General features: G+C 41.6%; 2 protein-coding genes across 2 annotated transcripts; both read right to left on the bottom strand.

Annotated features, from left to right (window-relative positions):
- Nucleotides 1-3,991: 3,991 nt before the first annotated feature.
- On the bottom strand, nt 3,992-7,384 carry LOC121770044 (aspartyl protease family protein 1). The gene is made up of 10 exons (XM_042166844.1): nt 6,965-7,384; nt 6,560-6,695; nt 5,696-5,931; nt 5,304-5,528; nt 5,074-5,209; nt 4,929-5,002; nt 4,747-4,846; nt 4,598-4,655; nt 4,425-4,496; nt 3,992-4,339 (listed from the first exon to the last, which is right to left on the bottom strand). Exons 1-10 carry the CDS (start codon nt 7,318-7,320, stop codon nt 4,131-4,133), a joined length of 1,602 nt encoding a protein of 533 aa, XP_042022778.1. The 5' UTR covers nt 7,321-7,384; the 3' UTR covers nt 3,992-4,130.
- A 16,376-nt stretch (nt 7,385-23,760) lies between these two features.
- On the bottom strand, nt 23,761-24,425 carry LOC121770400 (protein MAIN-LIKE 2-like). Its single transcript, XM_042167133.1, has 2 exons — nt 23,884-24,425; nt 23,761-23,770 (listed from the first exon to the last, which is right to left on the bottom strand). The coding sequence occupies exons 1-2, from the start codon at nt 24,423-24,425 to the stop codon at nt 23,761-23,763; spliced, it is 552 nt and encodes a 183-aa protein (XP_042023067.1).
- Between the last annotated feature and the right edge of the window lie 2,490 nt (nt 24,426-26,915).

Here is a 26,915-nt window from a genome sequence, read left to right as displayed (position 1 = left end):
TATTTAAATTCTTAATTTTCGGAACCTTATAGTCAAATCATGATAAAAAAAATCTTGTAATACAAAATTGAAGAATATATAATTTAAGAAAGATACTAATAAAAATATAAAGAAAAAAAGGAAAATAAAACTATTACTTCACATTTTTTAAAATATTTTTGTCATATTAATTTATGATTAGAACATGTTGGAGACATAACTTAAATTTACCATATTTAATTGGATTATTCTTAACATTAAATCCACTAAACTAGAACTATTCATAATTGCATGCACCAAAATAATATAAGGGTATATTAGTCTATATTTAAATTAAGCATATGTCAAAGTGACATAGGGACATAATGATATAGGGACATTATGTCTCTAAATCACTACTCATAGACTAATTGGGGATGACACATGTTTTAATGCATAATTGGTAAAGTAAGAGCATCCACCGCGGTTGAGCGCAGCGGTCTATCCGTCTGTGCCAGCGGCGTGGCACCCGTTGCTCGCCGCTGCGCTCTTGTCGCTGGCACGGCACTGCTCGATGCATCGAGCACGTTCGTGCCAGCAAGCAGCCCACGTGTCAGCCGTCTATTGGCCAACGGCAATGCTGTTGGAAATTTGATTTTTTTAAAAAAAAATCGGATTTTAAATAAAAAAAATTCGATTAAAAATAAAAAAAAATATTTTTTCCCACTTCCCAAAAAATTATATTCATTTTCTACCCACTTTTAATTTATTTTTCATTTTTTTCCCCAAATATACACATTTTCATCTATAAATACCCCCACTTCCACACCAAAAATTCACACCACACTACACAATTCTCATCTAAATTTTCTCATTTCTATTCTTACAATTCTCAATCTTTCTTTCACTCACAAAAAAAAATGTCCGACTTCGGCGATCACCCATCCGGCTCCCACGGTTGGAACCCCGATTAGTTCGGTTCACAACCATTTCCTAGTCCGGAAACGGAATATTCGGCCCCTCCTCAAACCCAAGGTTCGCAAGTTCTAGGTGGCTACCGGCCTTACCCGATCAACGACCAAGATGCACCCGAAGGGCAATACGGGTGGACACCCAAACCAGCCGTACCTAGAGCGGGAAGGAGCGGCCCCTCTCAAACTCCTCCTCTTCCTACTCGTGGTGTCCGCACCCCGTACACTCCGGCGGGAGATGGAGCAATTATTCAAAGCGTACTTGTCAATCTCCGAAGATCCAGAGGTTGGCACGAACCAATCCGGTGACCATTATTGGTGGCGCATCTGTCGCCGATACAATCAAAACCGGCCTGCTGGAAGAATCAAGTGCAACGAGAGTATGGTGTGCAATGTCATATACAGAGCCAACGAAGAAATCCCAAAGTTCCAGGGGTATTACCTCCAGGAAGAGCGGTCGGCAGAGAGCGGCCGGAGCGAGCTTGACATCATCAGTTCCGCCTTGGCGACCTACCAATCCATGAACTACAAGCCGTTCAAGTACCTCAACATTTTGCAGGAGATGCGGGCGCATCCGAAGTATAGGGGAGTCGTATCATCCTCCTCTAGCTCCTCCTCCAAACGGTCGAGGTCGGTATCCCTATCCGACGCCGGCTCCGAGGATGTGGCTAGCCAACTTGCCGGAGCTAACTTGGGTAGCCCCGACGTCGGCCCGAGCAGTTCCCAACGCCGGCCGCAAGGAAGGAAGAAGGCGGCGGCCAACCGTCGTCGCGCCGCGACTCCATCCTCCCCCGCTCCCTATGTGCCACCTCAACCCTCCACCAACTCGTTGTGGGGGATTTTGGCCCAACTCAATATGGTCGATAGGTCAACTATGACCCTGGAGCAACTTCAATCGCATGTGGCGATGATACGGGGTCTCCAAAGAACATTGAGGGTAGAGCCGGATGAATAGTAATCCACTGGGGTAATTTTTATTTTTTATGTGTTTAATTATGTAATTTTTAATTTTTAGGATTTTAATTATGTAATTTTTAATTTTTAGTATTTTAATTATGTAATTTTTAATTTTTAGTATTTTAATTATGTAATTTTTATTTTTTTTTGTAATTTGTAATATTATTCCGGGTATTTTTAATGCATTTTAATTTTGTGGAAATGTTTTTATTTAGGTTGAATAATAGAATGGTGGAACCCTTGAGCTTGTCCTTGCGGAAGAGCACGGATGTGGGTGTTGTGCTCTTGCCTAAGAGCAAGGAGTAAAAGTGGGACCGGGCCCACATCCGTGCTCGTTGGCAAGAGCACAGATGTGGATGCTCTAAGAGAGAATGAGAAAAAATAGTTGAAATAATGTAGTGGATGATAGTAGGACCCATAAATGATAAAGTAAAAACAAATGAGAAAAAGTTGTCATAAATGAATATAGACTATTAGTTTGGGATGGACGAAAAAGGAATTTCGGCCTATTTCTATGGGACGGAGGAATTTATATTTAATCCCAAGATATAATCTTGCAAATCAAATAACCTCGTAATGTTTTCGACTAGTATATATCTAATATTTCGGAAGACAAACTTAGTGGATAATTTGCATCGAATTGGAAAACATAGTTTGTGTAGTAATACTAATAGGTAGTGTTCGGTTTCTTAGATAAAATAGTATAAAGATATAATCTAGGATTGAGTTGTGAGATTATTTTAGTATGAGGAGGCTAGCTTTGACTAATTATCCTCTGTAATTATCCATCTAGGATTGAGTTGTGAGTTTGAATCTCATGAATCAAAGACTACATATTTAATCTCGAAATACAATCTTGCAAACCGAACACCCCTATAATATATAACTACATCGCGATGCATAAGCATTAAGTAGCGTTTGTATGAGAGATGCAATGTGAAAATAGAATAAGGAGAACAAGTAGTTATGCAACTATAAAATTAAGAACATTTTACTATGACTACTTTATTGAACTTTCTGATAGCAAAATCTTAATGTTGGCTGAAATCTTTACTCTCCATTGTAGTTGAATTGTACTATTATTCATTTTCTTATCGTTCCACTTGTGGTCCAATCATTTTCCGTGTAATAAAACTCAATACATTTAATATTTTTTTCTCTTATTTTTTCTTCAACTATTAATTTTATATTCTATTTTATTCTCTATTTAACTTATTAAATATTTATTTCTTAATCTTTATACCTAAAAAATATGCTAATTATTTGGAGTTTTATTATGTGTATTTATTGTTTGATGAGCGAAGTTGACATTTTTTAAAGTAAAATATTATACATTTGTTAGTTGTGATTTTTTATTTTCTATTTTATCTGCACTAAAATTATCTTATTGGACGTGCACTGTACTTTCTTTTGTGTGCTCCTAGCTAAGTTCACCTTCGCACGTTGCTAGATAAACATGTTAACAACCACACACCAAAAAACTTGACTTAAATATATAAACATACCTGCGAGTTCCTTCTTGTGATCAAATTAAACATCATGCTTCAGAGCAAAGACCACCCATGGTGGAGAGCCATTCCGAGGAAACTTTTCCGATCATCGCCATCGCGTCGCCATCCCAACGATGGCCTCCTTCACACAAGCAACGGCAACTTCAGCCAAGAACTCAATAGCAGCCCACAAGAAGAGAATGCCGGTTCAGATTTTCTGTCCAAGGAAGACATGGCAGCCATTGCAATACAATCATGCTTTAGGAGTCATCTTGTATACATATATATACATGCTTTATTCATTATTCTTCCCTTGCATAATATCTTCTCTTTCAGTGAATCATAAACACAATTTGATGTAAATATACCTGTCTCTGTATGCGTAGGCAAGAAGAGCTTATAAGGCCCTGCGGAGCTTGGTGAAGCTGCAGGCTCTTGTACGAGGGGTTTTAGCGAGAAGACAGGCTCGGATAGCTCTGGATTGCATGCATGCACTGGCTCGCCTTCAGATCACAGTTCGAGCTCGGCAGCTGCTGCTGAACACTTAGTACACATCAAAGGAGCTTTCTGTAATGCAAGAACATCGCAGCAATTGTGACAAGCAAGAATCAGCAATTTACAATACATCTATATTTTTCTTTTTCTTTTCCTGAAGAATAAATCCACGTCTCTTACAATCAAGACTAGAGTTTATGAACAGGACAATGGTTACACAACTTGTACAAATCATATACCAAGGACTATACACTGATCATCAGAAGAAAAAGATCAGGAATGTTAGAAGAGAATGGACAGAGCCAATTATATTGTATCTGTACAGTGATAGCACAACTAAATGAGCTGAATTCCTTTTTAGTTCGTCGAATTGAGTAATGTTATTAGGTGTACTGGCACCAGCTGTTGGCACACTTGCATAGTTCACAGATCTCAGTTCGGAAGCATCTGAATCCTCCTCGTCATAACCTGCATTTGACCAGAATTCGATTGTATGGTAAGCTCCGCACTAGGCAGTTACTATATTTAGTTAATTCCTTCAAGCAACACTTACAGTCGAACTTTTTCCAACCAAGGACAAGTCTTTCCCGGTCAAACACAAAGCGGTAGCCAGTCATGAAATTTTCTGCCCAAAGAATTCATCATTGTAGAAAAGAGGAGGATCATATTCTCAGATAAGGAAGCAAAGGAAAAAATAAGGATTGTGATGATGATCAGAAAACTTACGTCCAATTATATTCAGCTCCTGACTCTTGACAATAGCCAGACAATAAGCAAATTCGTGCTGCAAAATACGATCATGATATAATGCGAGTAACAGAGGAAAATGGGTGTCCGACAATACGAGTGAAAGAAACTAGATTAACTTAAACTACCAGAGTGGAAATAACTATTATAGGATCATGGACAACCAGCAGGCCTCCTCCATCCATAGTCAGGCTAATAGCAGGAATCAAACTGGTAGATGCATTGGGGCTGTCTCATCAAAAGAATGGAGAAAATGTCAAGATCATTTCTGGAAGGGAATATGTGAAGCAGACAGAATTTTGGTTCTGACCTCATAGTATAACAATACTCAAAAGGGAGTCTCTCATCAGGTGGACGTGGTAGATCCCGTACTTGCAAATGAAACTGCAGAGGATTAGAAGACATAAGAATGTGCACGGTCAGAAAGGTTATGCCATCTGTATTTGGCAGCTTACACTGTCAGAGAGCATTGTATAGTAAGGGTCAGCAAGATAGGTGAATGAGGTGCCAGAGTCAAAAAGTGCCGAGAACTCTGAGTTAAGGACAGTAGTCCCTACACGAACTTGAGTCACATCAACATTATAGGTTGGGCTGCAGCATTATTCCATTAGAAAAGAGAATGTATTACACTACCAAGAAACAAGCTGGTCAACACAATACAATATAGAAAAAAGCACACACTCACTGGAACAAGTTCATATTGAATGGTGCCTCTTCCTGGTCAAGGCTACCTTTATCTCCAAAGTTGATCCTACCTGTCCCATCTCGCCCAAAACACATAGAGAAAGAGTTTGCTATATAACCCTTCCTGAACAAGGTACTAGGAACTGATACTTTGTCAAGACCAAGCCCAAACAGACCATTTGGAGCTGCAATATCTAAGAAAGAACCGGTTTGCACCTGTCCACAGCTGTCCATTCCAAGTAACAAAATAATGACATCATTTCTCATAATCATACAGATGCAGCAAGAGGTAAAAATTGTACTGTTTCTTGATATTGAAAAAATAGGTGATAAAGTAAACAAGGGAATTTTCAAATAAGTGCATGAGCAATACGCAGAGCTTCTATTACTAACCCAAATGTTACATATGCCTCGATAAACTCCTGATATTCGTCGAAGGACTGTAAATGCAGGATATCCTCCAATAGAATTCCTGAAGTTGATGTTTCAGATGAGACATATGACACATGGTAAGGGCAGTGGATTGAAGTTCCATTGCAACTATTGTGAAAACTGCATAGATCACTGTTGCAAGTCACATTTTTGCTTGTAGATGATCCGAGTGGATCATATATGCTAAGCTCAAAGTCCTGCCATGGTGATGGAAACTAGTTAATATTGTTACTACAATCACAAACAGGACTAACTGAGATCAACAAACACAATATGATCTGGGGAAAAAGTAGGTTGACACAAAGACACTGTCTAAGAAGAGTTTTGTGGTAGGAATACACAGAATGCGTCATAATATTGAATAGATTGCATCCAGAAAAAATCAAGTGAAAAGAAAATGTAATCTCCAGGCTATTCGCACCACGATGTTTCAAACATTAGTCAAGCTGATGGAAATGGACAAAACGAAAGGAAAAGCCAGCAGGTCTAAATCAAAAAACAGAATCCATAAATTGGTTGGTCACTCGCATCCATCTGAAGTGAGGGTTACAGAATACACAGAATGCGTCATAATATTGAATAGATTGCATCCAGAAAAAATCAAGTGAAAAGAAAATGTAATCTCCAGGCTATTCGCACCACGATGTTTCAAACATTAGTCAAGCTGATGGAAATGGACAAAACGAAAGGAAAAGCCAGCAGGTCTAAATCAAAAAACAGAATCCATAAATTGGTTGGTCACTCGCATCCATCTGAAGTGAGGGTTACAGATTCAGATGGAAAATGTTTAACTTTACAGAAAATCAAACGCTTAAGGAAACATACAGAGCTATAAGGCGAATCATCAACTGATGCACATTCTGTACAGTGACATGGAACCCAGAACAAATCACTCCCTGTATCAAGCGCCACCAGAAACTTCATCCCGGGAGTTCCCACCGTCACCGTCGTGTAGTGCAAACTACATCAATCTCCACATACAAATCAATTAACCAATCGCACAGTAAAAACCAAAGCAAATTGAAAACTAGTTCTACATAAAGTGTTTTCCTAAGTCCATATCCACATAATCAAGCTAGTGAATTGAGATTTTAACAAAAATATCACGAATCCTAAAATTGAACTATACACGCATGTGAAATTTAGGTTTCCAATTCCAATGCTTCGAAATATCACAGAACGGGAATTTAAAATTACTGAATGAAGCTTTGATTTTAACAGTTTGCTTACAATCCTAAGGAGCTGATTCGAAAAGTGGCATTCCCGTCTGAGAATGTGAGTTCATCGCCGGAACTCGACAGCAATCGGCGACGAATCGCAGTGTCATGGCTCACCAGAAGCGCGTAGTACTCGATGGTGCCCTGTTGCGGCCAATTTTCCACTGGAAAAGCGGTGCCGCTCCGGCGAGACCACTGCTTGACCTGATCGGAGAAGCGATGATGCATTTCCATGGTTAAAATTCGAGCAGTGGATAGCGAAAGCATCCACAGTATGAAGATGAAGCGCAGAGAAATAAAGTGGTAACACATTTTTGGGGAAGAAATTGGTTGGAGAGAATCGCAGATGGTGAAAGTAGCAGAGCTCATAAATTCGTTTCGGAGAAGGAAATCACTCCCGCCATTTCTAACCCTCTCAGTGATTAATTTTAGTAACGACTTATGACAACTTTCAAAAAGGAAAAAGATGATTTTGCTGCTTATGCTTCCTTCACTCTATACTGTTTAAGAAAATTTGTGATAAATGAGTTAAGTAAAAAAAGAATAAAATATGATATAATTGATAGTAAAGTAAGTGAAAAGAAATGTATTAATATTACTAAAATGGAAATAACTCCACTACTATGGAATGTACAAAAAATGGTAAAATAACTTCACTACTATGGAACGGAGGTAGTATATTGCATTTTAAAATTGGTATCGCATTTTACATGTCCTAACCCGACTAATGTAAGATGTTTTTATTATTTTTAATGATGGCATCGGAAGGATAAACTTTCCTCCATGCTACGTCGAGATCGAAAGCTCATCTCGCAATAGCTCTACACAATTAGTAGTAGATAAGTAAGAGCATCTGTAACGCAAGGGGCCGGGCCGCATCTCGCGAGTCCCGGCCCGTCCCGAGCGTTGCACGGAGGAGAGTCACGGCCCAGGCCCGTCCTGGGGCCGCGTTCCCGGCCTGTCGCGCGTCCCGCGTCCCGGCCTGGGACGGCGTTGCACGGTGACGGGCCGCAACTGTAGAGTCCCGGCCCAGCGTTACACGCTCCTCGGGCCGGGCCGCAACCAATTTTTTTTTTTTTTAAATTCGAAAATTTTTTCTATAAATACTACTCCATTTTCATACACATTCAACTTCATATTCAACTTCAAATCTCTTCCTAGAATTCGAAAAAATGCCTCCACGTCAAAGAATATTCGAAGATCAAATGTCCCGGTCGTTAGCAGAGGCGCTACCGGCAATCCAAGAAGAAATCAACAACGAAGTTGAACGCTACCAAGCTGTTATTCAAGCTTGGAACGAACAACAAACCCGGGTACCACGTACCCGGATGTATATTCACCGAGACCGTGAACAAGCTGCCTTGCGGCTTTTCACGGATTATTTCTCTAGAGATCCGCGATGGAGTGATCAGATGTTCCGTCGCCGGTTCCGGATGCGGAGGCCGTTGTTCCTACGCATTGTCAACGCAGTTGTAGCTCGTGACCCGTATTTCTGCCAAACTACCGATGCTGTGGGCCGGGAAAGTATATCGACGTTGCAGAAATGCACGTCTGCCATTCGTCAACTCGCTTACGGAACTACATCAGATATGTTCGATGAGTATCTCCATGTAAGCGAGCCTACTGGCCGGGAGTCCCTCACTAGATTCTGTCGGGCAGTCGTCGAAGCATTCAAGGATACGTACTTGCGAAAGCCAACGACCGACGACGTTAGGAAGTTGGTCGACATGCACGAGCGGGCCCACGGCTTCCCGGGGATGCTTGGAAGCATCGACTGTATGCACTGGCAGTGGAAGAATTGTCCAACGGCTTGGAGAGGACAATACACTAGCGGGCACAAGGGCACACATCCCACGATTGTGTTAGAGGTCGTTGCCGATTGCAAATTGTGGATCTGGCATGCCTACTTTGGTGTCGCGGGGTCCAACAACGACCTCAATGTGTTGAACGAGTCTCCATTGTTCAACGACTTGTGTGCTGGGCGAGCACCGAACGTAGAGTTCACGGCCAACCACCGTCGGTATAGTATGGGGTACTATCTGGCAGACGGGATATACCCTCGATGGCCCGTGTTCGTGAAGACTATCACAGCTCCGACAACCGATCGGAGGGCAATGTTTGCCCAAAGGCAAGAGGCGGCTCGGAAAGATGTCGAGCGTGCATTCGGAGTCCTCCAAGCGCGGTGGGCTATCGTGAAGGGAGCGGCCCGTGGTTGGCAGCGGTCAAACATCGCCGACACAATGTATGCATGTATCATAATGCATAACATGATCGTTGAGGACGAGCAAGATAACGTCACTTTGTGGAGCGACGATCCGCTCGCCAGCACCGGGAGCAACTACGTTGTCACCGAGCCGCCCGTGCAGGGCCTTCCTCACGACATCCGCAATGTCATGGCCTGTTCAGCTGCGATGCGCCAAGAGGAACAACACACTTGCCTCCAAGCCGATCTAATCGAAGAAATTTGGACTCGCACCAATGTTTTCCAGAATTGACGTTATGTTTTTATGTATTTTATTTTCAGTTTTAAAATTTCTATGTTGTAATTTTGCAGTATTCGATGAAATTAAATTTTCCGTGTTATAAATTTCCAGCGTTTTTTATTTTACGAGTTAAATAGGTTGGAGTTGTGAATAGTGTCATTTATTAGTTGCGGCCCGGGCCGCAACCTGCAGGGTTACAGCAGTTGGGGCCTGGGCCGCAACTGTAGAGGAATGATGACGTGGAGGGGACTTAGGGCCGGAAATGGGGACGGGGTTAATGATGCCCTAAAGTTCGATCCCAAAGATCATGGGTCGACGATGACCAATAGTCTTCTGGCCATTCTTCAAAGATATGGCTCGTCCAAATATCCAATGCATGGTTGAATATAATTATATTTTATACACCATTCGGTCTTCTTCCATATTTGATTGGTGTGCATTTTACATTTGTAGTACTTGATTTTGTGAATGAAGTTATTGGGATGTGATTTCTACATCTATATATCTATTTTAATTATTAATAAAATGAGATAGTGGAATATAAATTTACTTCCTAAATACAAATATGAATTGCAATATATAGTGGGTCCATTTAAAAAAGAAAATAATCCCTTTTTGTAAAAATCATGGATTAAATATGCCCGGTCAATGGTTTTGACCAAAGAATAAATGTGACGAGACATTTAATTTTGTGAAATTAAATGATATAGCGTCGATCTACATTTTACGTAGATAAATGTAGTATATTCACTTTCTCAAATCCGATTTCCGGTGAGTGAGAAATAGTGGATTAAAGTTGGGCATAATTAGCTTTTAATTAAAGCTTGGAGCATGTGCTTAGGGAATAATTAACTAGTGTTAATTATCCCACATTGGAAGATTAATACATCTTTAATGTGTTTAAATTAAGTGACTTTATGTTACTTAATAATTATAGTGGATCAAGATGGGTGAAAAAGCCCACACGCGCGCACACGCGCGCGCCGCCGCCGCCGCCCGCCCCGCCCGTGGGCGTGGGCACGGGCCGCGGGCCCGATCCCGATCTCGATCTTGGCAATTGGTCTTTGGGTGGTCTTTGGGCTTGGGGCTTGGCCCAAACTATTCTTTTTGGACCACCGCCGAGTCAGCAATCCAAGTGTCTTGACACGTCGTCAAGCGAGGCACAGTCACGGCTGCCACGTGAGAAATCCACATGCGAAAGGCACATGCCTGCCACACGCTCGTAACCGACGTCGGTTACGAATCTGCCATGATGAGCCTTCATGGCTCGGTTGACCCTGCATGGTGGCTTGGCCTATAAATAGGCTAGCCATACCACTGCATTAGAACACACAATTCCAAGCATTCTCTGCATCATAAGCTCTCTCCCTCTCTGCATTGTCTTTCTGTCGAAGCTCTGCCCTCTCCTCCATCCAGTTCGCCGGAGCTCTACTGATTGCGGTGCTGCATCAATAGAGACGTAGCCGTTTTACCTTTGGGGACGACACGCCAAACCGAAGAGCACTACCGGGGCGTATCTCGTCTTGCGGGAAGAGGCCTCCTCGACTCGGCTCAAACATTTTTCACGGTTACTGTTTCGTTTTTACATTTGTAATCTCATTCTAGTTCAGTTTCCTCTTTTGTATTCCTTCTTTTGGGTTGTATTACGCCCAGCTCTTATCTCTTGTAATCCAGAAACCAACAATCGCAAGACGAGATAACTTGCCTTTGAAGGGATTTGGACCTCCTAAACTGAACTAAAACTTTCGAAACAATTAAAACCTTTGCTGGAGATGTCGACGGAATCCAACACCACCGCTGCCGCCACCACCGCCGCCATTCCTTCAACCATGGCGACCACTGGACCTGTCAACACGTCGTCGATTCCGACGATGATGCCCACTCTCGGGCGCTATCCTTCTTCCTCAACAACCCCTTGGGAGTTCGTTAACCCCCTTGGGCTCACTGGTGGATCCACTTCGAGTGGGTCGGTTGGTTCCACTTTGAGTGGGTCCTTTAATGGATCGAGTGCTGGGGCCTTCGGGTCTCACACGGGTGTTGGGGTCTTCGGGCCTCACACGAATGCTGGGGCCTTCGGGTCTCATGCGAGTGCTAGTCCTTTCGGGGATAGTACGTTCATGGCGGGCTCTATGCCTAACGTGAATGGTGGGGGCTCTATGCCCAACCACGTTGTTGGCTCCTTCGGGGGCAACGGAATTGGTTCCTTCCAAGGACCAACTGCGGCACCTTTGGCACCAAGAATGATGCCACCTGCCGAGAAGCCACCAAAGTTTGGAGGATCTGACTTCAAGCGGTGGTATCAAAAGATGTTGTTCTACTTGACAACATTGGGCGTCGCCAACTTCCTCACGGAGAACGAGCCGCCCTCGCCAAGCGACCAAGAGACTAGGCTCGAAGTCATGGCGGACTATGAAGCTTGGAGAAAAGGGGATTATCTATGTAAAAATTTTATTTTGAGTGCATTAGATGATAGCCTCTATAATGTATACTCCAATGTAACCACATCTAAACAAATGTGGGAAAACCTAGAAAAGAAGTATAGCATAGATAATGCTGCAGGGACGGAACAAGTTGTAGCATCCAAGTTTATGGACTACAAAATGGTCGACTCTCGACCCGTCATGGAGCAAGTCCAAGAGCTCCAAATGATCATCCACTCATTAGTGGCTGAAGGGATGACCTTGCCCGATAAATTCCTAAGGTGCACGATCATTGACAAGCTCCCTCCAAGTTGGAAGGACTTCAAGAGTTATCTCAAGCACAAGCGAAAGCAGATGACCCTTGAAGACTTGATCGTGAAGTTGCGCATCGAGGCCGACGTGCGCAAAAGTGATCAAAAGGCTAAGGGATTCGCCCCAAATGAAGCCAAGGCCAATCTGTTGGAGCGGGGCGGACCCTCCAACAAACGCTCTCGCCCAAACCGTCCAAATGACAAAGGGAAGGGAAAGCAACCTTCAAAGAAGTTTGAAGGCGACTGCTACAAGTGTGGCAAACCAGGCCACTTTGCTAAAGACTGCCGCAGCAAGAAGAAGAAGCCGGCAGCCCACGTCGTTGAGAAGGAGTTCAAGGACTGGGATGAGAACGACCTCATTGCAGTGGTCACTGAAGAGGTTAACCTTGTTGATAACAAGGGAGGCTGGTACATCGACACCGGCGCTACTGCTCATGTTTGCTCCGACATGAGCAAGTTTGCCTCCTACACGGCTGTTGAAGGAAGGAAAATCAACATGGGGAATCAAGCATCGTCTGAAATCCTCGGCGTTGGTAACGTGATTCTCATGATGACGTCTGGCGTCACAATCACTTTGAAGGATGTGCTGCATGTCCCGGACATCCGCAAGAACTTAGTGTCAGGATCAATACTAGTTAATAAGGGGTTTAAACTTGTATTTGAGTCTGATAGGTTTGTCTTGTATAAGTTTGGAAAATCCCTCGGAAAAGGTTATGTAACCGATGGGCTTTTCAAGCTTAATGTAGCAACTCGCAGTGTTACAAAGCCATTGGCTAATAAGAATAAAGCATCTACTTCCTCTTATTTGATTGAGTCTTCAAATTTGTGGCATTGTAGATTGGGACATGTGAATTCAAAAGCTATTAAAAGATTAGTGAATTTAGATTTACTAAAGGCTAATGAATTGGATACCCAAGATAAATGTGAAATTTGTCTTGAAGCAAAAATGACTAAGTTGCCGTTTCACTCGGTTGAACGAAGCACAAAACCCCTTGAATTAATTCACACGGATGTATGTGATTTAAAGATGGTGCAAACAAGAGGTGGTAAAAAGTACTTTATCACTTTCATAGATGATTGCACAAGGTATTGCTACATTTATCTTTTAAGAAGTAAAGATGAAGCAATAGAAGCGTTCAAAAATTATAAGAACGAAGTTGAGAATCAACTTGGTTGTAAAATCAAAATGATTCGAAGCGATAGAGGAGGCGAATATGTAGCCCCGTTTGAGGAGTTATGCAACGCAAGTGGTATAATTCATCAAACAACTGCTCAATATTCACCACAATCTAATGGTGTTGCAGAACGCAAAAATCGAACTCTGAAAGAGATGATGAATGCACTGCTTCTAACTTCGGGATTACCACATAACATGTGGGGGGAAGCTGTTTTGACAGCCAACTATATCTTGAATAAGATCCCTCTCAAAGGAAAAGATGTCACTCCTTATGAGTTGTGGAAGGGAAGGAAGTCATCCTACAAATACCTCAAAGTGTGGGGGTGTTTGGCAAAGGTGATGGTTCCTCCGCCCAAAGAAGTTACAATCGGACCTAAGACGGTTGATTGCATCTTCATTGGATATGCACTTAACAGTAGTGCATATCGATTTGTTGTTCACAAGTCTGAAATATCGACTATCACAGTAGGAACAACAATTGAGTCGAGGAATGCTGTATTTCTCGAAAATACATTTCCTTGCAAAGACAAGGAAAAAGTCTCAACCAATTCTGAGACAAGAATTGAAGAATCCACTAGTTCTAAACAAGTGGAAGAAGAAGCCACTAGTTCTAAATCAGCAGATGCGGAACCTGAATCGCGCAAGCGTGCAAGGCCCGATCCAAAAGATACAGTACTAAGACGTGGTAATAGAGTCAGAACACCAAAAACTTTTGGTCCTGACTACATTGCTTTCATGTTGGATGAAGAACCAACATCGATAAAAGTAGCCTTTGCTGGCCCAGACGGGCTGCATTGGAGAGAAGCTGTTCAAAGCGAAATTGATTCAATTTTGCTAAACCACACATGGGTGTTGGTTGATTTGCCCGAAGGTGCTAAACCTTTAGGATGCAACAGTTTAAGGCCGATGGAACAGTTGATAAGTATAAAGTTTAAGGCCGATGGAACAGTTGATAAGTATAAAGCCCGATTAGTAGTAAAGGGTTTTAAACAAAATGAAGGACATGACTTCTTCGATACCTATTCTCCTGTAACAAGGATTACATCTATACGAGTGCTTCTCGCTATTGCTGCATTGCACAATCTTGAGATTCATCAAATGGATGTAAAGACCGCGTTTCTAAATGGTGAACTAGAAGATGAAATCTATATGGAACAACCCGAAGGGTTTGTAGTACCTGGACAAGAGAAAAAGGTATGCAAGCTCGTAAAGTCCCTATATGGATTGAAACAAGCGTCATTGCAATGGCACTTGAAGTTTGATAATGTGATGTTATCAAATGGGTTTAAAATCAACGAGTGCGACAAATGTGTCTACATCAAGAGCACTAATAACGGTCATGTTATAGTGTGTCTCTACGTTGATGATATGTTAATCTTGGGTAGCAACACTCAAGTAATTAACGATACAAAGGCCATGTTAAAGAGAAACTTTGACATGAAAGACATGGGTCTAGCCGATGTAATTCTTGGAATGAAGATTCTAAGAACGAATGATGGAATCATCTTAACACAATCACATTATGTTGAGAAGATATTGAATAAATTCAAAGCCTATGATGGCGCGCCGGTTAAGACTCCAATTGAACTCGACGTTCACTTGAGCAAGAACAAAGGCGAGCCCGTTGCTCAAGAAGAGTATGCACGGGTCATCGGGTGCATTATGTACTTGACTAATTGCACTCGACCTGACATCGCTTGTGCCGTGAACAAGTTAAGTCGTTACACGAGCAATCCAAGCAAAGAGCATTGGAGAGCTCTTGTGAGGGTTTTGAGATCTTTAAAACACACTCAAAATCTTGGGCTACACTTCTCGAGATACCCCCCGGTACTTGAAGGGTACTGTGATGCCAATTGGATATCCGATAATAGAGACTCACTTTCAACAAGTGGATATGTCTTTACTATTGGGGGTGGTGCTGTATCGTGGAAATCCACAAAACAGACCTGTATAGCCCGATCAACAATGGAATCGGAGTTCATTGCCTTGGATAAGGCTGGTGAGGAAGCCGAGTGGCTTAAGAACTTCCTTGAAGACATTCCATGTTGGTCTAAGCCAGTGCCACCAGTGCTGATCCACTGCGATAGCCAAGCAGCTATTGGAAGGGCAAACAATGGCTTCTATAACGGTAAGTCTCGACATATACGTCGACGACATAACACCGTGAGACATTTGATCACAACAGGGGTGATTACAATTGACTATGTGAAGTCAATAGATAAGCTAGCGGATCCGCTAACCAAAGGGTTAAACCGTGATCAAATGAATAAGTTGCTAGAGGGAATGGGTTTGAAATCCACAAACTAAAGAACTATCACAGTGGTAACCCAACCATGATGACTGGAGATCCCAAGAACTTGGTTCAAAGGGACAACTAAGCTATGAGAGTTCATGAGAAACACTCAACTATATGTATTCCCTAGAGAGCAATAGAGTGTTGGAGAGCTTGCCTAGTGGTAAAGGCTAAGTCTATGACTTTTAATGGTTCTTAAAGATCTCAAAGAGATGGAGTTCTCAAAGAGACCAAGTATGGCAAGGTACTTGACTAAGAATCACCTATGTAAGTGCGAAGTGTGGTCGCTTCATAAAACGTACTTATGAATCCAAAGTGGTGTCCAAGACCGCAATGGACACAAAACGTGAGAACGGATGAGGTTGAGGTGTTTAAGCGTTAACACCATTGTCTCGGTGCACGCCGTGGGGGATTAGTTCAAAGCATCGCGCTACTAAGCCGCCTGTGTATCCGATGGTGTCGACTATGGAGGGTTCAAAGTCAACAACTACCTATCCTTATGCTTATATACCTCTCGAGGGTTGAGCTTATGTCTGCATGCATATGCATTTGGCTATTTCCATAGCCCGATCCCGGGCCCGATCCCGATCCCGATCCCGATCTCGATCTTGGACTTGGCAATTGGTCTTTGGGTGGTCTTTGGGCTTGGGGCTTGGCCCAAACTATTCTTTTTGGACCACCGCCGAGTCAGCAATCCAAGTGTCTTGACACGTCATCAAGCGAGGCACAGTCACGACTGCCACGTGAGAAATCCACATGCGAAAGGCACATGCCTGCCACACGCTCGTAACCGACGTCGGTTACGAATCTGCCATGATGAGCCTTCATGGCTCGGTTGACCCTGCATGGTGGCTTGGCCTATAAATAGGCTAGCCATACCACTGCATTAGAACACACAATTCCAAGCATTCTCTGCATCATAAGCTCTCTCCCTCTCTGCATTGTCTTTCTGTCGAAGCTCTGCCCTCTCCTCCATCCAGTTCGCCGGAGCTCTACTGATTGCGGTGCTGCATCAATAGAGACGTAGCCGTTTTACCTTTGGGGACGACACGCCAAACCGAAGAGCACTACCGTGGCGTATCTCGTCTTGCGGGAAGAGGCCTCCTCGACTCGGCTCAAACATTTTTCACGGTTACTGTTTCGTTTTTACATTTGTAATCTCATTCTAGTTCAGTTTCCTCTTTTGTATTCCTTCTTTTGGGTTGTATTACGCTCGGCTCTTATCTCTTGTAATCCAGAAACCAACACTTTTTTCCTCATTAATTAACACCAATTTCTTTTTATTATTACAACCTTAACTTTTAGTAGTACCATTTTAACTTTTTTTCACTATAGTTTTATAATCTGTGTCAAATCACACTGTGTGAATTAATGCGGGAACTATATTTTTTTTGAAAAAATAAACAGAAAGTATAGTAATGTTAGATGCAATTTAAGAGTGTCCACAATGGTGGTCCTTGAGGGCCACCAAAGTTGGCCCGGCCATCAAATGTGGCTCTCCATGGCCCTCCACAATGTTTAAAACCCAAAAACAACAAGGGCCACGAAATGTGGCCTCTTCAAAATAAAAATTAATTTGTTTACTTTTTTTAATGATATTTTTTAATTTAACTACAATAAATTTTATTAGATTATAATTTATGATATTTATAATTTTAATTAAAATAAAATAATTTGGATTGTAAATAACTGCAACAAGGTTTTGGAACTCCAGATCTACCGCTTCTTGGTACCTTCATCGTCGGAATCCATATTTCTGAAGTTGAATTAAAATAGATTGGAAAGATTGGAAAGAGTGGTGTTTGAATTGGGGTAGAAAAAATGGAGGAAAAATGGTGTGTATTTATAAAAAAAAGAAAAAAAAATTAATTTTCGGTGGCTGGGCCACGAAATGCGGCCCGCTGCAGTGGTGGGCCGTGGAATACACGGCTCAGCCGCGTGAAGGCCGTGGCCGCGGCTCCCTCTCGGCTCCCAGCCACCGTTCGTGGCTCTCTGCAGTGAGGGCCGCGCACCCGAGCCACGGGCCGCGGCTCTCCCACTGTGGACACTTTAAGTTTTGTGTGTGGCCGGGAATAAAGGTGTTTTATGAAGACATACATTTCCCCCAATTTCTACAATCGATTTTGTTAGGGTTTCAGCAAATCACTCCGACAAGATGGAGCTCCAATCCGGCACCACCTCTTCTCCTTGTTACAACCAATACTATCACCCCACCACCGCCACCGATCTTCCTCCCTTCAATCCCGTTTCCACTGCCTCCGCGCCTCCTGGAGAAAATCGGACTTCTAGGCCAGTTGGCTATAGAAATAACGGAAATGTACCCGTTTTGTTATCTGTTCCATTTATGGGAAAAACACCAACCGCATTGGCGTTTCTATAAGTAAAAACGCCAACAACAATTGCGGGTTTTAATTTAAAACGCCAACTACGTTGGCGTCTTTTAATTGCAACGTATTTTAGTCGTATTTTTTATAAATACAGTATTGAGTATAAAACGCCATTCGCATTGGCGTGTATAAGAGAAAACGCCTTTTTCGTTGGCGTTTTTATTCAAGTAAAAACGCCGGGTAGAATGTCGTTTTGATAAAATACGCCAACCTGGTCGGCGTGTTTCAAAGAAAACGCCACTGTCATAGGCGGCTTTATACAGATCTGATATATCCCCTTCTCCTCCCCCAAATCGCGAAAAACTCAGCCACAACACACACACAATCGCGATTTTATCTGCTCCACGCGAATTCGCCCTCCATCCATCTATCGGTGCTATTTTCCCCCAAATTTGTATATTATTTTCGGTTAGTATGCTTATCTTTTACATTATCTGAGCAATTGTTGGATAGTTAGCTAGGGTTTGTAATTGGTTGTGAATTGAGTTGAAATATTGTGCAGAATTATTATTGTGTAGAATTATTATTGTGTAGAATTATTATTTAGCATATTTGGCTCACTCTACATAATGATGAATATAAAAATAATACATATTTATTTGTGTTTTATATTATTGCAGATAGTATGACGTGGTGTGTCAATTTATATTGGGGTGGAAAGATAATTCCCGGAGCAGTTATTTCGTATGATCCTCCTTTTGCTAAAGGATTCATTATGTTGGATGAAACAATTTCGTACGATGAGCTTGTGGAAAAAATTTGTGAAAGAATAGGGATAATCATATATGAAAACAACATTCAAATAATATGGAAACGTACAATATGCTTTGGAGCCGGAGTCACGTTTGTAGGTGTTCTACTAGACGAAGTATGCATGCAACTAATGTTTAGTGAGAGTATGGTTATTGGAGGTCTAATTGAATTATATATTGAGTATTCGGCAATTACTCAACATCATAGTCATCATGTCATAAGTTATGATGTTGGTACGTCTACGAGAGACCAAGAACCATATTTTGCTGCAAGACAAGATTTTGATGTTGGTACGTCTACGAGAGCCCAAGAACCATATTTTGCTGCAACACAAGATTTTGAAGCTGGAGGCGTGCATTTAGGGGAAAGTGACAATTGTAATGCGGTTGAGGACGTAATAGGTCCTGATAAAGCCGACTTTCTTGATCCACAATCATCTTATTATTCTGAAGATTCCGACCCGGTTAGTACAGACTCAGATGATGATCCGTCGGATGATGAACAATTTGTTGCTTCAAGACCATCCATTCCACTTGGAGAAACAACAGTTGGAGAAACATCAGTTGGTGGAAGGGCAGTTGGAGGAAGAGTAGTTCCACAGTTCCCACATCGTGGAATCAACTATTTTCGCACCTTACCAGGTCCATATAATAGTTTTGATCACAAAAACTTTGAACGTGATGATCCCAGTGTGCATTATTGGAGTGAAAAAGATCCTAGCAATGTCGGTTTGCATACTAAATTTAGAACGAAGTTGGAATTGAAGGCAGCTGTGACTCATTGGCATTTGGAAAAAATCCGACAATATACAGTTGCTGAAAGTAAAGGAAAGAGATGGCATGCAGTTTGTAAGTGGCCACAAGGAAATCCGAAGGATACCTCATTACCGAAATGTTTGTGGGAGTGCCGAGCAACACTGAGAAAGCATGATGAACACTGGAAAATTAGAGTGTTTAGCACTGCTCATACTTACATGGGGGATCGTAACTATAATGGGCACGCTAATCTTTCGTCGGGTATGATAGCGTTGAGTGTTCGACATCAGATAGAAAACGATCCTTGCTACAAGGTAAAAGCAATTGTGGCGGATATTGAAAATAGATTTCATGTCAAAGTTAGTTACAAGAAAGCATGGTATGCTCGGAGGACAGCGATTGAGCTTGTATACGGTGGATGGGAGTGGTCGTTCAAAGTGTTACCAGCTTATTTGAATGAAATGCAAAGACAAAATCCTGGCACAATTGTGGAATGGTTGCACGATGACATATTAAGCAATGGTATGAACAAGGTATTCAAGTACGTATTCTGGGCTTTTGGACCAGCTGTGGAGGCTTTTCAACTATGCAAACCAGTTTTAACGGTTGATGGAACTCATCTACGTGGACGATGTCGAGGTAAAATTCTTATTGCCGTTGGATTTGATGCTAATAAGAAATGTTTGCCTGTTGCATATGCCATTGTTGATGAGGAAACCAAAGAAAGTTGGAATTGGTTTATGGAACGCATTAGACTTCATGTAGCAAAACATAAAATATGTGTCATATCTGATAGGCATGTGGGAATCATAGATGCAATGAATTCTCCCATATGGAAAGAAGAACCCAATGTGGGTTATCACAGATTTTGCTTGGTACATGTTAGAAAGAATGTTTTGCAGAATCACAGGGGTATCATGGTCAAAAGACTTGTTTGGAAAATTGGTATTGCTACCAAGAAGCGCAAGTTTAAGATCAGACGTCGTTTACTTCGAAACGTCAACACCGAGGCTTTGCAGTACCTTGATGCCGTGGAGTTAGAAAAATGGAATCTGGCGTATGACAAACACAAAAGATGGGGTGAGGTGACCACTAATATGGTGGAATCTTACAACAATGTGTTGAGAGGCGCAAGACAACTCCCAATTAAAGCTTGCATTGATATGATATTCTGGAGGATAATAGAATGGTTCAATGACCGGTCAATTGCATCAACACAGTGTGCCACACCACTTACCCCGTGGGCGCATGAAAAGGTGTGCAAAAATGATGCAAAAGGTCAATTACATAATGTGAGAGCACCCAACACAATTGCAGGCCATTATGTGGTTCGAACAAAGCGTCGAATTGGTGGAAAGGGCGCTAATAAGTGGAAGGTAAAGTACTTGGAGTCGCACTGCAAATGTCAAAAGTGACAGATGTGGAGACTTCCATGTTCACATGCAGCGGCAGTTGCGCGGTTTAGAAACGACAACATGTTGTCGCTTGTTGATCCTGTATACCACACAAGTGTTTGGGTACACCGATATTCTACGGTGTTCAATCCACCCAGACACCAAGATTATTGGGTCGTTCCTGAATGGACTTTGCAATGTTCACGAGCTCAGTTAATGCCTAAAAGTTGCGGTCGATACCGTACTACTAGGATTCCTAATCAGATGGATGTCCGAGAAGCTGACCAGCCACGAGCCCAACGCCGATGTAAACATTGCCGTCAACCAGGTCACGACAGGCGCAACTGCCCGAATGCTCTTTCAAGGATGGATACTCAGTTGGTAGATGATGCCGCTGACGATTTTATGCCTCCACCTCCACCAAGATCTGCAGTTCGAGGTCGTCATTCTGTCAGCCACACTGGTTGTACAGGCGAAGACATCGGTCTTAGTGATGTCCAACATTCTCCACCTCGGGCTTCTGTGCGAGACGAATTTTTCAGGGTTGATTTAGAGAATGTCGTTGTGCAAGATACTCATCCGTCTAGACTCTCAACCGCCAGAATCGGGAAGGGTATCCGTAGCTTTTTTACGCGGAAAAGGCGAGACAATTGAACGTTTAACAACAATTTAGTCGAATTGAACATTGTTCTGTTTATAATCCTCGGTCTTCTGTTTGGACTTATGTATTGTGTAATATTTGGACTTCTGTATTTATGGCTAGCGTTTTTTCTCTGAAACTTTGTCGGTTTTTTATTCAAAAACGCCAATGAAGTTGGCGTTTTTGTAGAAACACGCCAATGTGGCTGGCGAGTTTTTACAGAATGTCTGGTTCTTTCGTCGAAAAAATTAGCAAAAAATTATCCATCTTAGAGACGCCAATGTGATTGGCGTGTTAGAAAAAACGCCACTGTAGTTGGCGTGTTTGCATAAAAACGCCACTGTGATTGGCGTGTTATGAAAAACGCCAATGTGATCGGCGAGTTTTTACAGAATGTCAACTTCATTCAACGAAAATTTCTCCATCTTAGAGACGCCAGTGTGATTGGCGTTTTTCATAAAAAACGCCACTGTAGATGGCGTGTTTGTACAGAATGTCCGATTCAAAAGGCCCTTTCCTCTATCTCTTTATTCTCTTTTTTCATTTGAATTAGGGAGTACTAATTTCATTTATCCAAAACAATGAAAAAACACCAATATCAAGAGGATGTATCAAATTCCTAATATAAAAAGTTCAGACGTCAGGGAGAGTGTCGTTTTTAATAAACCATAACAATGTTCAACTGGAGAAATGAACACAAAAATTGTTATAAAGCTATAATGATCAATTCAACTAAATACTTGTTAAATATTCAATCATCTCGTCTTTTCCGCATAAACAAACCACGGATTCCCTTCCCGATTCTGGAGGTAGGGAGACGAGACGGAGGAGTATCTTGCACAACCATGTTCTGTAAATCAGCGCCAAAGAAGTCGTCTCGCATAGAAGAACGAGGTGGAGATTGAGGGACATCACTTAGACCGATATCTTCACCGGTTCCACCAGTGTGGCTAACTGAATGACGTCCTCAAACGACGGAGCTTGGTGGAGGTGGAGGCATAAAGTCGTCATCGGAATCCGCTACCATCCTTGCGGATGACGACTCTTCACCCGCTTTCTTCTTACCACGCCGCTTCCCTTTTTGCCTCACGGGCATGTCAATGTCCAGCTCAGACCGCTGGGAAGGACGGCAGTCCATCATCTCAGGTTCCCCAGATATGTGCAAGCCGTCTTCAACCATCCTCGAAATAGTGTACAAAGCCGGATGTCCTGACATGTCTTACTCACTAAGATAGTGGCGTATTCTGTGCAGCGTCTCCACCTACAATTTTTAAAGTTAAATATATTTCATCATATGAAATAAAATAATGAATAGTTGTTTCAATTTACCGCGTAGTTATGAGAGGCTGCCGTTTGCTGGAAGCCCTCCTGAGCATGCACGTCAGGTTTTGTTATGTACACCACGGTTATCCGGCGAAACCAATCCATGTACTCATCAAGTGCAATAGGCTCCATTGAGTACTCCAAATCCACGTACACCGTGTCGTGCCTATTATCCCAAGCCTGTAAATGATTGGCGTGCCAGTCAACCCAATTTCGTCCAGCTTTGCCACGTCGATCCTGTTTCAAAAAATCAGCACCGTGGAACCTGTTGACAAGCGGGATATAGGGTTGGACAATCCCAAATTGTCACAACACTCGCTCTGGCACGTATGGCTCGACCAGATTCCAGCAAATAATGGTTGTGCTCGACGTCCATATAGGACGACCGGCAACACAAACATCCGGCAGGTTTCGGTGGACATATGGCCTCCAAATAAACTACATAAGACACAAATTTAGTCAAAACAAGTTCAGCCAAAACGTCATACAAACACCAATTTAGGTTACGTAAATTACTTGATCGGCATGCATTCTAGAGAACTGCTCTCTGAAAGTTTCAATGCAATGCCCGGGTGCTTTTACATAAGAGGCCGGACCAGTCCATCTACAAAAAATAAATTATGAGCGAATAATACGGCAATTATTAAAAAATATGCTTTAAAAATTAATTAGTTAACAACTTACGCGATTGCACATGGTAGGTAGTCTATAGGCACGGGATTTAGCATTGTCGGCCTAATAATTGGGATTCTCTTCCAAGCCCACAACTGTAACAATGTAAGAGCACCCCCAACATCGGTCCTCTTACCAAGTGCAGCTTCACATAAATTGTGGTACAAGCATGCAAGAGTCGCACCACCCCAGCTATAGGTACTACATCGTTCTATATCCATGAAAAATTGAATGTAGAAAAATGGAATTTTATTACCAGATGCGTTAGGGATCAACAGACCACCAAGTAACAACAGAAAATACACACGAGCACGTTGCGCGTACATGTACTCTTCGTTATCATCACTCAACTCAATCCTCAATTGAGCTGATAAGGCTGTCTGCTTCCAGTTCATTTCTTTCAAATCAACTTGATCTGGAATAAAGCCAAGAAAATCCAGACAAACCTCCTTCCAATGGTTTACATCCTTAGTGGGGATGTAACCCGTCAGAGCTTCACCGTCAGTGTTGAGGCCCCACATGACCTCCACGTCTTCTAATGTCACAGTCGCTTCACCTACTGAAAAGTGAAACGTGTGCGTCTCTGGCCTCCAGCGTTCAATCAAAGCGGTGATGAGATGGTGGTCAATATCTTTCGGTTTACCACACCTCAACATCCCGCCAAACCCCATCATGTCTACAATCGCCAAGACACGAGGATGTATGGGAACATCCCAAATGATACCTTCGTACCTTCTGCAGCGTAGGTCTTGTGAGGGTTCTCCAGCCCATATATTGTTAGAGACGTGTTGTCTCTGAAAATATAGTACAGATGGGTCCTCACGACCACATAATAGTCTTCTGCGAGCACTAGAAGATGATGCCATAATTCGCCTACACAAAGTTACGCAAAATTAATAACAATTCGCCTACACAATATTAAACAAAACAAACTAACCAATATACATCGACATAAACAATATTTCAATAATTTGTGAACATTGAACCCAAATAATGCAATACACTTTAAAACTCATATAAATCATAACAAGTTGCCCGAATTTTAAGCAAGAACAACACTAGGGTTTAGGTTGTTAATCCACATTTATACCCTAACTCAACACCAATATCTCAACTATTAAGCAACAATAATGTCATCCAAACAATCAAATATGCTAAATAATAAATCTACACAATATTTCAACACAATATTTCAACTCAATTCACAACCAATTACAAACCCTAGCTAACTATCCAACAATTACTCAAATAATGTAAAAGATAAGCATACTAACCGAAAATAATATACAAATTTGGGGGAAAATAGCACCGATAGTTGGATGGAGGGCGAATTCGCGTGGAGCAGATAAAATCGCGATAGTGTGTGTGTTGTGGCTGAGTTTTTCGCGATTTGGGGGAGGAAAAAGGGATATATCAGATCTGTAGAAAGCCGCCACTGGTATTGGCGTCTTCTCTTAAACTCGCCGACCTCGTTGGCGTATTTTATAAGTAAAAACGCCAATCCCATTGGCGTGTTACACTCGAAACTGTATTTATAAAAAATACGACTAAAATACGATGAAATTAAAAGACGCCAACTTTGTTGTCGTCTTTATGTTAAACACGCCACTGTTGTTGGCGTGTTTTACTTATAAAAACGCCTATGCGGTTGGCGTGTTTCCCATAAATGGAACAGATAACAAAGCGGGTACATTTCCGTTATTTCTAAAGCCAACTGGCCTAGAAGTCCAATTTTCCCCGCCTCCTGATTACTCTTATTCTTCAAATCCCCATCATATTCCTAATCCTACACAATATTCCTCCAGGATACCTCGCAGAATCATCAATTTTACAATCACAACCAGCCCCTCGTCCCCGTGGATTATGATTACTTTTTCATAGTTATTCTATTCCGAAAGAAATGTGATTTCAAATTTTTAGTTCATTTCCTGCTGCATAAGTTCAAAGTGGTTTCAGCTGCTACCACTCTTTAATCTAGTTCAACATTTACCATCACTAAATATCAGTACAAAGCAGATAGTAGTATTGTTTTTCTATTCGTAGATGATTTTTTCTGCTCATTCCTTCAACTCATATTTGCATTTTGTGTTGCTTCAGGTTGGGCTGGACGGAATGCGTTTCTTGGATGCTAAAAATATACCCACTTGACACTGTTACTAGATGTGATGTGAGTTCTGGCTGCTGCATGTGAGACTTAAAGTGCATTTCTTGATTGCTTGTAGCAGTATTAATTTCATCTGTTTTATTGGCATATTCTTTTATCCAGGTGTATTGGATTCACATATCTTTGCCTTTTGGGCAAAAACCAGTGTTGATCCTGAGCCAAGACGGATTAGGCTCAAGTCAAATAGTTATGCTACAAACAATATTCTGGATACAGTGACTGCATCAAGCATCCAAGTTGATTGAGGGCTTTTCCATATCTTATCATTTCTACTGTTGCTACATCTTCTGCAAATTCTTCAATCCCTCTTTGCTGACGCAGAATTTTCATTTGGTAGGGGCTCTACTGTATTTTCTCTGAACATCTGATTAGGAGTCTCGGTTGAATTTGGTATGAATTTTGAAAAATATAAAGGAAAATGGGTGAGAAAAATAGAGTAGAATGTAGACTCATTTTTATAAACGTGTTTTATAATAAAATGCGAGTGAAATGAGTTAGTGGAATGCGGTTACTATAGTAAAAGTAAATTGAAATTCTTAACCGCATGTAGACTAAATGGCAAATCGGGACTGTTAATAGGAGATGAAGATGAAGAGAGTATATATTACTCCATATACTAAAGATATGTGTGTATGTGTGCGCACATAGTGGTGTAACCATGATTTTCAGTTTTTAGAGTGGGATAAATAATTATAGTGTCTAATTACTTCAACAAAATAGAAAGATAAAATATTTATTTATCAGAAGATTTTAAAACACAAAAGCTATGAAATAAAATGGCTGATAAAAGAGAATGATTTAAAGAGTGCAATTTAAGAGGAAAGTAGGAGTACAAAATACAGTCCGTAAAATTGAATTGAAAATAATTATTAAAAAATCCAGTAATAGTAAACATTTAGGAGTATTATATTGTATTTTAATGCCCTAGTCGTCGTTCTTCTTCACGCAGTCAGCAATCCATTTTTCTACTGTGCAATTCTAATTCTAAGATTCAGGCCCCTTCTTTTGGTTCAACTTTCAATAATTGAAGCATTTTTTGGGAAGGGCTGAGGATCAATTTTACAATTATTAAAAATTTTAGAAGAAGAAGAAAAAGAAAAAGGAGAAATAAAAAATTGGGTAGGGGCTTAAGTGTGTCTGCCATTGCTTGGCAGTAGCGGTCGACTCTCAGTATCATACTCTTAGCTCTATT

This window comes from Salvia splendens, chromosome 16, assembly GCF_004379255.2.
Source record: "Salvia splendens isolate huo1 chromosome 16, SspV2, whole genome shotgun sequence".
In the NCBI taxonomy this organism is placed as follows: Eukaryota; Viridiplantae; Streptophyta; class Magnoliopsida; order Lamiales; family Lamiaceae; genus Salvia; species Salvia splendens.
The sequence above is the reverse complement of the archived record's forward strand: the minus strand, read 5'-3'. Positions and strand labels throughout refer to the sequence as shown.